Consider the following 14,592-nt stretch of genomic DNA (forward strand, 5'->3'; position numbering starts at 1 on the left):
GTGAAATATTTCCGCCATTTATGGAATTGGGGGGCAAATTGATTAAAACTAAAAGAAACCAATGTTTCACAAACAAATATATTTGTTTGTCATTAAAATGTATTTTTTATGTGAAGAATATAAATGGCTTGTAGTTACTTGGGTTACCAAGAATATATCGATTTCCTGATTTTGCTTGAGACGGCGTGGTGTTGATATCTCCCGGAACAGCAAAGCACTTACCTCTGTCAAGTGCGATGTAGTCGTGCTACTGCTAGTAATAGTTGTAGACCTTGGTTGTTTCGCACTTAAATTTGAAATTCGTAGGCTGCAGGTGTGCTCTCTTTTCTTTCTTGGTAAGTTAAGCTGTGCTTTATTGTTGATTAAGCTACTAAAGTCTAAAGCATACTTAGTAAGGTTGTGTAGACTACCAATATTGTTTTAATTTTTTTGTGTGTAACTTGTAAGGGGGGAAGGGGTAACCACTTGGAGTTGAATTTAACAGTAACATATAAAACTTAACATAAAAAATTACCAGTTAATATTATGATATAGCTTGACAAATTGACAGTGACAGTAAGGACGAGTTAACTTACAAGATAACTATGTTACAATCAGTGATATCGCTAGTTTTATGTAACTGCCTAAAGCCGTGTAGTAAAGGTGTAAACAGCAAAGACAGTGCTAATGTTAATCTGAGTGTAATTAATGCACACAACGCTATGATCAGGGCGATATAATATTATATAGAAAAATTAATTTCAATGAGATAACGCTTGTTTAGTTCAGATTTTAGTTCTACATTTGCATATATATATATATATATATATATATATATAATGTTTGAGTATTAGTATCACTATATAACTTTTAAGAGATTAAATATTAATGTGATCAAAGTAAATTCAACTCATTGCTTTTCCTTGTAACTCAAATATTTTGAATGAAATTTCATACCATAGTAGCCTATCTGCACAGTTTTTCATCACTTAGATATATTTTCTGTAGCAATTGAATTTTAGCTGAAATAGGGTATTTTAAGTGATACATTTCCACAGTTTTATACACAGTCATAATAACTATTCTCAAATTTTTTAAACTCACAGTTTACAACTTTACATATGTATGTGAAAATAGGCTTTTGTAGTTTGTCTGTGAACATTATATCCTAGCAACACTTACAGTAGCATCATCTACAATGATACTTGCACATTTAGAAATAATACTAGTATCTTCACAAGCTAGTGAAATTTGGTGAAAACATTTAGCTGTTGTATGCATATAATGATATCTCTCGAATTACTATACAATTACTGGTAATTATTTGTTACTGTACACTATAATTACTCTTCAAGAACTTCTAAGCATTTGGAGGATAAAAGTATTAGCAGAAATGATCCAAAGATGTCTGTTGGTTGAGAGAAGAAAAGGAGAAACTGGTAGTTGTATCTCATGTTCATGAAGGCAGTATTATTTTCAGTGGGCAGACTTCAGTTGAGAAATATTTTTTTTCTTTGTCAAACTAAAAGTTTTTGGATTTTGTTCACTATATTGTTTGTTACATAACATTTTAAATGGGTTGTTCAGTATGTGTCTAGAAGAGTGTTGATAAAAACCTGTATATTATGCCATGGATGTTGAAGAACTGCAGATTTTGGGTTTTCACTGTGAAGCATGTATACAGTGCTGTTCTGTAGCATACCATGTAGGTACAGATTTATTGGAACAAAAAAAAGTAGCATTTACATTGTACAAATAACTTGAAAGACTTAAGATATAATAAAACATTAACAAAAGTAGAACAAAGCATCTTTGAACCAAGGTGACGCCAACAAAGATAATGTATAGCACAGTTCCATGCATTTTCCACTTTCTTTTATTACAAGCATACGTACATATTATAAGAAATAAAAATTGAGGTTATGCACACATTCCATTATTGTTTTAGTTGGTGGTAAATATGAGCATTCTGTTTACAAATTAAGAATTTCCATTGCATCACAAATCAAATGTGTATAAAGTAGTTCAGTGGAAAGGTTCATGAGGTAAAAATATGTTGTTTTATTCACTCATGATCAATAATCCATCTTCAGAAAATAGTTTTAAAAAACTGTAGCTAAGTTATTGTGACTACTGATATCTTTCATAAAATATCTACAAGACATTGATGAAGTATTGCCTACTTTAAAATAACAAGGTAAGAACATTATATTTGATTAACAAATTAATTTTTAATACTTAGCTTTAGTATGTAAGTAGTTTTGTGCAAGAGTTAATATTAATCTAAAACTTAGTTTTTTTCTGTTTGTTGTCAGCTTATTCTGAACTGATAATTTGAGTATTATGCACTTTTTAATATTTCTATTCCTATTTACTTGAAATACAAGAGGTACTATTTTAGTTATCCCTACTATATTTTACGTGCACAAAATTTGTAACTCATATTCCTGGTATGTCTCTTTTATTGGTGCATTTAAACAGCTCGCAATTCACTATTTTAACATTTGTAACTAAGAAAATATTCAGATAGAAGGAATCTGTCCCTCTCTAATGCTTTACAAAATAGTTTTTAGTTTGCAAGTTTTCTAAACAAACATTTTATAATAGTATTATATGATGCTTCTTTTTCTTGTGTTGCTCATTCTTTGTGCCCTAAGGAAAATTGGAAATTGCACAAAAAATATTTTGTACATGTATAATACATCTGATATGGAACCTAGGAATGTTGGAAAGCAAAGACTTTACCTCGTTAGTTGTTCAATAAATGTTTCGTGTCTACAGTACATGTGTGTGTGTGTGTGTATAGGCATTACATATATCGTGTGTATGTGTGTTTAATTAAGAGGTTTCTGGAATTAGTCTACATATTAACTTGGCAATAAAAGCATATACATGTACTGAAACTCTAAAATTTGTTTTCTTGAATTGTTTGAAATGGTTGAGTTACTGTTTAAAGTGAAAGAGTATAATTTGCATAAATTGGATCCTTGGAATATACCGAATTACTTAAGCAACAATTCTGTGTACACATACTGCACCTAGCACTGAATAAATAGTGCAAGCTAACACAAAGAATGGTACATGAGAATGACATCCATGTGGGAAAAGTATTGATTTTGTAATATGAGCAGCCATGGAAGTTTTCTCCGCTGACATCTTTGGATTTATAAAACAAATTTTTAAAGTGAACACTTTTTTTTCAATAAAAGAATTCTTATTTTCTTCATTTTGATTTGCTACTGTTCTCTTCTTTGGTATATATATATCTGTTGGTGGTGGTATTCTCTGGTGTTTTTTTTATGATTGAAAATGTTTTATGGCTCTACATTATCAGTATTTCTAGTGATTGTATTTTATAACAAATAATCGTAATCTATAGCAGCTGTTGCTTCTACCCTTTGTTATTCTCCACTAATTAATGTCATCCTTCACCTTCACAAAATATACTAAACTCTATATGTTTGAATTAATCTAATGTTTTGAGTGATGTAACAAGTATAATTTTTTTCACAGTTTAATTATAGTTATTGACTATATTTGAATCATTCTGAAAGGACATAAAAAGAAAAAAATACTCTAGATGATAATTTATTCTGCCAAAAAAAAAGGCTTATGGCTTATTAATAATTTATGTTTGTTCTCTAAATATACTTTTTTCTTTTCATTCTTTTCTGAAAAAATATTTGATATCTTTTCATGTTTTGTTTTAAAACTAACTCACTTGTGTGGTATGTAAAATGTTTATCTGTTTGTATATTGTTTATTTGTTTGAATGTTGTTTTTTGGCAACATGAAATATGTACTCTTGTCATACGTGGAAATATTTTTTTTTATAAAATTTGTTTATTTTAATGAAATTGTGTGATTAGCAGCATTGAGATAATACTGCCAGTTTAATTGGTAGTATATCGAATTTTTAGTTCATTTAGATTAAAGAGATGGGCGTTAGATATTTTTCTATTAACTGATTCTTCAAAAAAAAAAGATACTTGCTAATTGTGACCAAATATTTTTCTTCAAAATCATGTACATCTACTACAATTCCAAGATTTGTCTTCTTGAATTGTTTGAAATAAGTCGTATACTGCTTAAACTCTTAGAGCTTAAGGTAGTACTGACCCTTAATAAGCATCCCCAACATGTCAAAAATCACATTTTTTCTTCAAATTTAGCCTAAATTGAAAGTTTAACCTCTTTTCCACATAAATAACTAATTTTTATCTTAAAATCTTTAATAATTAATCTGTAGTAAGTGATGAAAAATAAAAATCTAGTTTGTTTTCATTCTTTTTTCCACTTCACCATTAAAGCCAATATCAGCATGAAATTTAGCACACTTGATGATATTACACTCTTTCATAGCTTGAATTTTTTAAAATTCAAAAATCTTTACCAATTATCTTGTTATGAGTCTAATTACCACTAACGAAGGCACTAATTAAAATTAATTGCCCATAGCTCATTAACATTGCAGATAATTTGCAAAGGTTTTAATTCAAGCTATGAGGATGCTCATAAAGAGCATGTGTATCAGTTTTTACATGTTTTTATCATTCCTAAGTAATGTTATGGTGTTAAAGCAGTTTATGTTATGTATCTCTTTATCCCTGCCACGTTAATTATACATATAACATATATGACTGAAAGTGTACTTTCAGAGATTCTGACATTGTACTTTAGTTTTGTGCTCAACTTCAAGGTTATAAGAAGTGTTTAACAGTGTTTCCTCAGCATTTAAATTTGCCCAGTTTTAAGGGGCAATACTAGCTTAATCTGCACGAATGAAATACTTGAAATATCCTGAAACAACACTTCTGTACTTTGAATTTCAGATATAATATATTCATGTGTTTATGAAGTAAATACAGTGATGGTACAGGTGTAACTTTGATGCATTTTGTTATTTGCTATGATTTCTGTTTGAATACCAGCCAGTCTGCAAGTCAATGAGATTAAATTTAGGAGTTGGTAGGACTACAAATAGGTGTCACAGTTTAGATATTTGTGTTGGAACTAAACAGAATATACTCTGATGAAGAGCTTAATCTGTTAACCTAAAAAAAAAAACACAACTTTGTATCAAAATAACTCACCTTTCAGTAGTGTTTGGCCACAAGGATACAGAGTGTAGGGGATTGGCCAGACTATGTTCCTCTTGCACAAAATAGTAAGTGTGTTCGTGTCCAGTAGATACCACATTTAGTCATCTTATAGTGGCAAGTAAGCTTTTTTAGATCTTCCTTTGCCATCTGTATCAACAGAACTCATGAAAATGGAGAAAATAGCTTTATAGAGCAGAGGAACTGGCTCTTGTATTGCTACTGCACAACATGTGCAACAGTTGCTGTGTTTTATGTGGGATTTTGGATTGAGGTATAGGTTTTCCACCTTCATAGTCTGGAAAATAATGCAGATTTGGTAATACTGGTGGGCAGTTCAGATTATGTATATTGCAAAGAGTTCAAATGTATATTCAGAATTAAGAAAGATTATCCTGGAAAGATTTGTTGAAAGTCAAATCATCAAATTTGTCTCCCTCACTTGCAGACTTGGTGGTGAGCTCACAGTCACAAAATTTTGGAGTTAATAGACAAGTGTGGTAGCTGTGCTATATAACACTAACTGTTAACAATTATCTCTAATAGTAAGTTAGACTTTAGGGTTTTGAATGTAATAGGTTTTTAACTTATTAGATGCCATTTATTTGCCCCAAGTCTTAGTTTTAGAATGTTGAAAACTATATCCCCTAGTTTGAAGAAATCAACTGTAAATTTTTCATTTCATATGCAATAATCAAGTATTTGTATAAACAAATAGTTACATATACATAGTTTAGCTTGTGTTTACATTGTAACCAAATTTTGAAGCTTATTATAAAGTTTTAAATTTTGCTGGAATTATGGCCTTTATTAACAAGAGAATCTATTAAAGAAACATTTAAGTCATGTTACAGTAATAGTTGTAATCAATATGTAAAATTTAAAAAATCAACAACTTGTAGCAAGGATATATATTTTTTAATTTTACCAGCAGTTCGTGGTATTTTAAGCACAGCTACATGGGTTTTCTGTCACTTACAAACACAATGTCAATTAAACAGGCAAATGAATTACATTAACAAAAAAACTATGTCCAATGAGATCATGGTATTAAAGGTTCAACAAACCCGTGTATGTGGTAAGTTGTCACTGGAGGCCTGTTGCATACAAGATGAACATGTGGTTCTTTTGGCTCTAAGTTCCAATGTTTAATAATGTGGAGCGCTGTTAATATCTTGAACTACTATATGTAACAAGCTAAATATTACTTGAACTGACCATCTTAGATATGTACATGAAACATCAAAATTTGGCCTTTTCTGTCTGCAGGATTTAAGGCAATTCCATTGTCAGAATTTTAAAATCTGATCTTTGTCAATTGTCAAAATAAAAAGGCTTTTAATTATATTTCTTAATAGTATAAATATATATATATACTATGTTGTTGTTGGGCTTAGGATTATTCTACAGTAGGTGTCTGTGACTTGTTAGCGATAACTTCAACAATGAATAAACAGCATGCACTTCACTTGTTTTCAGAATAATGTATACGTTAACATATGTACAATAAATTATTCAACACTATAGATATTATGGACATCTCATAAATACTATTATGTAGGCCTCTCCTTTTTGTCGAATATCCACTTAGGCCTATTCAATTACTTTAGAATTTCAGTTGACAAGCTGAACTATCTTCTCTATTTCTATTGTACTAGCACACTGTGTGATTGACTTACAATTGTGGTGTGAGTTACTGTAATCGTTTGGTTTTCTTTCTTTTGAAGATCCTCTGTACCTTTTGTCAAAGTGTACCCAGGCTCATTCAGTTACTTTATAACCACGCTTTGACGGAATAAAATTATTTTTCTTATCTTTGTTTCTACTGTTAGTTTCATTCTAACATATTAAATGTTAGGCTTATGTCAGTTGTTAGGCCTGTCACTTCTACAGTAGTTAACTTCAAACCAACTTTATTCTCTTTTGCTATTATCTGTCTACTGCTTCCTGCTCATCTCAGGCTATTTATATCTTTATCACTTAATCCTCTGTCCACATTCTATATTCTCAACATCAATGAATTATTAACAAAACGTTCTACAATTGTCTGCTTTTAACAAATACTAAACAATAATAAAATATTCACTCACAAAAAATAAATTAATCACTAATATCAAAACGAAACAGTCTTTTATATCATGACATCCATTTTAAACAACCTTGCATAGCTTTTCTAGGTTGTTAGAGGCATAAGTATTCGTCAAGAACATTGAGCTTTACCATCTGCATACATAATAGAATCAGCTATTCAAAGTTCAACATTCAACTCAATGTGTGTGTGTGATTTGCATAGGTTTTGCTCTCAAGCCCTTTGTTGACTGATTTTAATATCAATATATGGTGCTGCTTTTTCTTTGTGAAACATATACCAGTAAAAGCTATTTGAATGATAATTGTACTGCGTAAGTTTGATATATATACAGTGGTTTTATATCAAGTATCATGAAAGCATTAGATAGTACAACTCAAATGTGCAACTTAAACAGCTTTTCTTTTGTAACAGATGTATTGCACTATCTAATATACACATAGAAAATGAAAGTTGTATAGACTGTTTTATTCAAAACAAATTCTTGTTATCTGTTAACAATTAACTCCAGTAGAAGATTTATACTGTGGATTATCTTTATAATGGTTTTTATTTAAAAACATTCATCATTGTATTTCTAATATGTATTCATTGTCTTTAAAACTTACAAAATACCAGTCACATTAATTGGGTATCTAGTGTCTATTCATTATTTTGTACAAGACTAATCTTGTGAAGATAATTATTAATTAATTTCCCTTATTGCCAAAGTTTGAAAAAGTAATCTACTTAAATAATTTGTTTCTGATATATAGTTTTTCTGTTCTTATCTTAAATCGTATATGTCAATAAATCCAATCCAATTAAAAAAGATAAAAAAAATGGAGCATGAGATACAACTAACTTTACAGCAGTTGTTTCTTATAACAGGTAATACTCAACTGTAAGAGTTATAAAACAGGATGTAAATAATTAAACATCATAAAGAATTAAATAGGAATTACAAAGTGATTCATAAAGGTAGAACTTGGAAAACAAAAGTACAAGTTGGAAGTAAGGAAGATTGGTAAGATAGAATACAGTAGAAGGTAAAGAAGACTGGTACGAAAAAAAAAAAGGAAAATGTATGAATTAGAAAGTAAAGGAATATCAGAGAGGTAGGATATTATTACAGTAGGAAGAACATCAGGGGTATAATGTATGAAGACACGGCAACACATTATGTGTAAATAAAATATGTATTTTCATAAGAGTTAATATCATTGTGAAAATTGCCATTGGTTTCATGACTTCAGAATATAAATAAAGTAAGAAGAAAGAAGGAATTAGTTAAAACAGATAGTGTTCATACAATAATGATATATTTTGTCATTTGTACTTGGAAACTAATAACGTACAAGTAAATAAAAGTTTTCAAAAAAAGGAAGTAAATGTAGGATGGCTAATATCAATCCTTCAAAAAACAATGCAAACAAGATAGTAGGGATGGCATTTGAATCATCCCTACATAATAGCACAGGCAAACAATGTAGTAGAATGTTAACAGACAAAAATAAGATAAGTTAAACTCAGCTATGTAGGGATGATGCAAATGCCATCCCTACTATCTTGTTTGCATTGTTTTTGAAGTTTTGATATTAGCCATCCCTACGTATACTTCCTTATCTTAAAGTTTTTCTTTACTTGTTTCCTTCTTTTTTTTAATGCAGTGTTTCAATAGATGAAGGAAGATTGTATTTAGAACTTGGTTATAAATACAATGAGATTCCAACTGTAATATGTATTGTTTATTCCTGTTTCACCCTGTTCTTAAGCTTTTAAAGGAACAACAAATTTTTGTAAGAAAGCTAACTGCAATGTGTAATGATAACATTGTTTACACTAGAATTATAATTTTTTTAATCACAAGTAGTTATTAATAATACTTATAAAAGTGGATACTCCATTTGAAACTACATCACCTCAGTGAAATTTGTTGACACCATTGTTTTATTTTTTGAGTTATCATGTAATAAAAAAGAGCAGGATATTCAAACTTTTTTGCTATGATGTTTACAGACATTCCAAAAACTTGGGACTTAGTCATTACACATATATATTGTTATAAAAAGAAACACTGTATACTATTGTAAAGTTCTGATGACCTATTGAGGAGATATTTAAAATACCATTTCAATGAAAAATCCAAGCCATCCCTACATAGGCAATGCTACTGCCTGCCTGATATGGAAGTTTAAAAATATTTCAAGTACTTTCAAAATGACAGTGGCTTAGTAAAATGTGCCATCTATATGATCACTAGAGTATAGTCGATCCAAAATGATGGGGCAAATACTAACACTCCCACCCCATAATATACCATAACCTCACATTTCATAGTTAACTGAGATAAATAAATTTTGCGAAATCAAGCTTGACCAATAAAGAGGCAGAAAAGTGCAGTTGAGGCATTCAAATGTGGGTAAATTCCTTTGTGAGCCAATCAAAATTAAGATCATTCATGAAATGAATTTGTGGCATATTCATAGAGTAATTATTGGTAAAAATCAGTTAGATTAACAACTGCTAATATATAGAAAAGCCAGTACATTTTGGTAACACTAAGTTCCAACAATGGTTTTTATGTCATGTTCCTTAGCAACAAAAATATAACCTAATATTGTTGTTAGTCTATGTACTGAAAGTATAAAATGAAAAATATTTGTTAAATTCTTAACATAGAATATTTGTTAAATTCTTAACATAGAATATTTGTTGATTAAAGAGATTTGTTTTTATTTAAAACATAGGTGATATAATAGAAAATAGCTTAATTCAGAAATTATTTAAGTTTAAAATTTAATCAATATTTTTACTTTCATTATATATCTTATGCACTTGTCTCTAGGCTAGGTGATCCCACACTCTCTTTACTTTAGGCTTATTATACCAACACTCACTATACTTATAAGGTTTCACAGCAACCCCCTCCCTCATGGCCCCCTTGCACCTTCGTCACTAAAATTGTAATAAGCAGACAGTAATCAAACTATTCTATCTGGATAAATACATTTCGGCTTTTATGACTCCTCATATTTTGAGTAATCAAGCGTGTTGCGACACACAGTGGCTTTTATACAATCAGAAAGTAAGTTTTAAGTTACAAGTTGTATTTTTCTTTTACAGAAATACTGTTTAAAATATTCAATATTATCAGAGGGAATCTTAGTTTCACGAAGAGCATTTTTCTGAAGTCTTAACAGTTATTCAACCAAACCTGTCTAGTGGTAGCATCTGATATTCATCTTATGGGAGGGTTGGAGATGGAGAATGATGAAAGTGAAGAACAGAGTAAACGTCCAGGTACAAGGTATGTATTACAAGGAGTTGTTAATTTCTCACTTTTCACCAAAAACTTGTAGCTAACTCAGAACTGGTAGAGGTAAGAGGAATTCAAATGCTTAATTAGATAGAATGCTGTGACGGCTGTTGTGTAATACCAATCCATTGTGCTTTATCCTTAACGCTCAGAATGCTAAAGTGAAGAACATCAAAAAGAAACAGTAAATAGTGGAAGTATTTATTTGGTGAGTTGGTATTACACTGTGTCTATATATGTGTACCTAATTTAAACTTGTGTATTAGCTAAATATAATCTAACCAATCTCTGTTTGATTTTAAATTGTTTTAATTGTTACAATTCATTGTAAATTTGAGTCAAACAGTAAACATGATGTTTGTATTCGGGTATTGATTATGATACTGTGTTTTTAATGCAACCTCATTTGTGTATTGTAAATAGTAGTGTAACAAAATTATACTGGTATCTTATTTTGTTCTTAGATTTATTATGAGTTTATAAAATTTATACAATACTGAACATTTTTTTTTAATTTTCATTTATTAGTCTCATAATTAAATATGTATTTGAATATATACTTCTCAGATATATATTTGGTGGGAGAAAACAGAATGGTGCTTATCAATCCCATGAAATATTTATGTAGGCCGCATTAAAAAGAAAAAAATGGTGTGGTGTAGCATTCAGCGTACAGGGTTATGGATTGGATATGCTGCTGATCATGGCTTGTATTTACAGCTGTATGGATGACTATAACTGTGGCAGGTTGTTCTGTTGTTTGGTGAAGAATAATTGCATATTAGACAGTGGTTGCTGCTCCCTGGTTACCCTCCCTCTTGTCAGTATTTATTTATGGGTGGCTGTTACCTAAACCTTAGGATTCTCTAATTTGTTTGTTTAGAATGTTTTTTATAAAGTAACTTTAAGATTGAAAATACCAATACTATTAAAACTATATTGGAAATGTATGTAAGCATATTTACAAAACTATCAAATTAATCACCCCTGGATACTTTGCAGATAATATGACCAAAGGAAATAATGTATTAAAAAGAGTATCTTTTTTTTTCTCACATTTAATAATATAAAAGTCAAAGTTTTTGTAAACCATTTTGATAGTTAGAGAAACTTTTTAACCAGGTGTTCACATTTTAAAGAGTTAATGTGTGTGTGTTGCAAAACGACAAGAAAAAGAGTCCATGACTTTCATATGCACATAATAAAATGATGCTTGTTATGAGTTACAAGCAAAACTAAGATGAATGTGTTCTTAGTGCAGTATATTAAATTAATTTTTATATATCAATGTCATTTGTGTAATAATGGTTCATATTTCATTAGTAAAACACGTTTTGGATCAACATTACATTTATGGATGCATTGTAGATATCTGTGTATGTGTTGGTTATATTTTGTGAGCACCTGAATGTAGTACATTTCAGATGAAATTACTTGTGTTTCAGATAAAGACAGGCACTATCTTACTTTTGAATCATTACTGATCATAAGTCTTTAAAATCATCAGTAGTTAGACTGCTAATCGTCATATACATATACTTCAGCAACTGTAAGTGTATATCATAGCATCATTTTAATTAATGACACACTTGTATAAGTTAATGTAGATGGAACACAACGTGTACTGCATATTAGTGACACTAATTATTTGTCTCTTAACCAGTGGAATATCATATTGAAATATGACTAGAAACCTTACACCTATATTAGTCATTCTTGCAATAAGAACAAAAAAATGCTACCGCTAAACCTTTGTATTTTGTTTTATCCGTAAGCCAAATTTTAATGCTGGTTTAATATGAGATAGTACTTAGGTTTTGAAATAAATAACTGTACACTAATCTATTTCAAGATGATCTCTATCCATTTTTTTCTTTTATGTAGCATCCTTCACCTGTGTATTTTGTTTTTGTTTCAGTGGTTGAAAAAATAATAACACTAATGAAAACACATTGTGAGCTTGATGATGCAAAATTAATGAAGTCAAAATCAATTATAGTATTGGGATATGAACATGTCAAAAAGACCACAGTTATAGACTTCTCCGTTTGGTGCTGTGGTTCACTAGTTCCGAATGATGAGTGGGATATATCAAGTAAAATAAATAAATTAATAATAATAATAAAAAAACAAAACAGTTTGATCTTAAGAGTAATGAATTACTATTGTGTTAAAGATTCATATGACTTAAATAAAAATTACTCTTCATCAATTTAATATAGTGCACATTGTAATAGTTGTTCAGTAATTTAATAATATAATCAGCATCACAACCACTACTATATCTGTCAATCCAAGAGTCCATGGTTTGGTTTTGCAGGTCAAAAGAATTGTTAGAAATGTTTCTTGTAGAGTTCTTGTTGAGATTATTAAGCATCGTTCAAATTCTCCAAAATTTTTAAACAATGTAGACAATGTTCATTTTGGTATAGTCTGGTGATGATTTTGTAGATTGCATGTCAAGCTGTGGATCTGAAAGTCTGTGGTTTGTATCTAAATGTTACAGAACCATGTTTTTCACTTTACGGCTGTGAGTGCATTATAAGAGTGATGGTAAAATCCCATGATTTAGTTAGAGTAGCCCAAAAATGTGTGGTGGGTGCTTTTGACTAGCCGATTTCTTTTAGTCTTTCAATTTAAAGTTAGGGACGGTTACTAGCTAACCTTTGTGTAGGTTTGTGTGAATTTCCAAAAATAAAAAAAATCATTTTGTCATATAAACATCTTCTGATAAAAAGGAAAGGGCTAGACATTTTGAAGTTTAAGAAATATTCATTAGTGTCAACATGCTTAAAAACGAACCATATTAACTAAGCCTGCAACTTAAGTGAAATATTGGATCAGTGTTGATGCACCCAAGCTTGTCCGACATCGGGATCGGAATAAAAATGTGTACATCTGATGAAATTTCAACATAATATTAAACACATAGTGTGTCTTGTTTAAATGTGGTAAATATTGGTACATTCATCTCTGGGACAGTCTACAGGTTCAAACCCTTTCCACTTATCCCTGCTTTAATATTATGCAACACCTAATAAGACAGTGCACACATTATCTGACTACGTCAGTGGATTCATGTTATGAGTCTCTTCGTTAGACTAACAATTGAAAGAAAATGTGGACAAGACATACTGACAAATGCTAGTGGAATGTTGGCCCATGAATCTTAAGTAAACTGCAAAGTGTCATAAATCATATCCATGTAGTATTTCTTTATCAACATTAGCCCTATACCAAACCTCCCTTCAATGAAAACAGAAGGGGTGGGGGAAGTTGAACAATAGTTACGAATATCAGAAATAAGGGCAATTTTTGAGTAATGCTAGGATATTTTATGACAAATAAAACTATGTTGAAAATACATTTATCTTTGTAAAAAAAAATTATGAAGCAGTTAATATATATCAGGTCATGACCTGAACTGATGGTCACCAATATTTATTTTCACTTCTGTGTGGTTGACCTTATTTTGGGATATATTATGCTCTCTCCATCACAAAGTTGCTTGGATATACTGCATATTTTCTGATCCAATCTTCTTAAAAATTGGATTCTAAAAACATCGGGGAATTCTTTAGATAGGATCGGTGGCAAATGTGGAGATTAGTTGTAGGATTAATATTAACTTGTTATAAGTAATCAGTACCCTGTGATGTCATAACAAGTGTAAATATAATTTATGGAATACATGTCATACTTACTTTACAAACAACAGTTCATCATAAATAGATTTAACTGGTTCACGTTTCTGAGACCTGTAATACGGGTATGCTTAGTCACATAAACAGTTACATAGAAACTGTGCAACATGCAGTATACTTGATCAGTTTATATTGCCCTTGCTTTAGTGAGTGTGGTATTTTTAATAAAAGATGTTTTATTATACATAAAACTCCACAGAAAAATTGGACAAGCTTTACAAAATTTGTAAAGTTTGTATATAAATTATGCTTGTTTAGAAACTAAAGAATGAAGCACTTGAAAAGCAAAGTGTTCAATTTTTTTTTCTTTTCTTATAGAGTTTTTAAGAAGAGTTCCCCAAATGGAAAGGTATGTGCAACAAGTCTTCACACACACACACACACACACACACACACACACACACACACAACAAAAAAGAGCAT

General features: G+C 30.2%; 1 protein-coding gene across 2 annotated transcripts in view; it reads left to right on the forward strand.

Moving 5' to 3' along the window:
* Window positions 1-14,592, forward strand: part of LOC106456878 (beta-arrestin-1-like) — a 39,016-nt gene continuing 24,424 nt past the window's right edge. For both annotated transcript variants that reach the window (XR_002610024.1, XM_013916247.2), the window contains exons 1-3: window positions 1-335; window positions 10,273-10,456; window positions 14,488-14,518. Coding sequence is in view for 1 of the 2 variants with exons in the window: in XM_013916247.2 (XP_013771701.1) it covers window positions 10,395-10,456; window positions 14,488-14,518 (93 nt within the window). In the remaining variant the exon portion in view is untranslated. The remainder of the gene's footprint in view (window positions 336-10,272; window positions 10,457-14,487; window positions 14,519-14,592) is intronic.

The sequence above is a fragment of the Limulus polyphemus genome, unplaced genomic scaffold (assembly GCF_000517525.1).
Source record: "Limulus polyphemus unplaced genomic scaffold, Limulus_polyphemus-2.1.2 Scaffold267, whole genome shotgun sequence".
In the NCBI taxonomy this organism is placed as follows: Eukaryota; Metazoa; Arthropoda; class Merostomata; order Xiphosura; family Limulidae; genus Limulus; species Limulus polyphemus.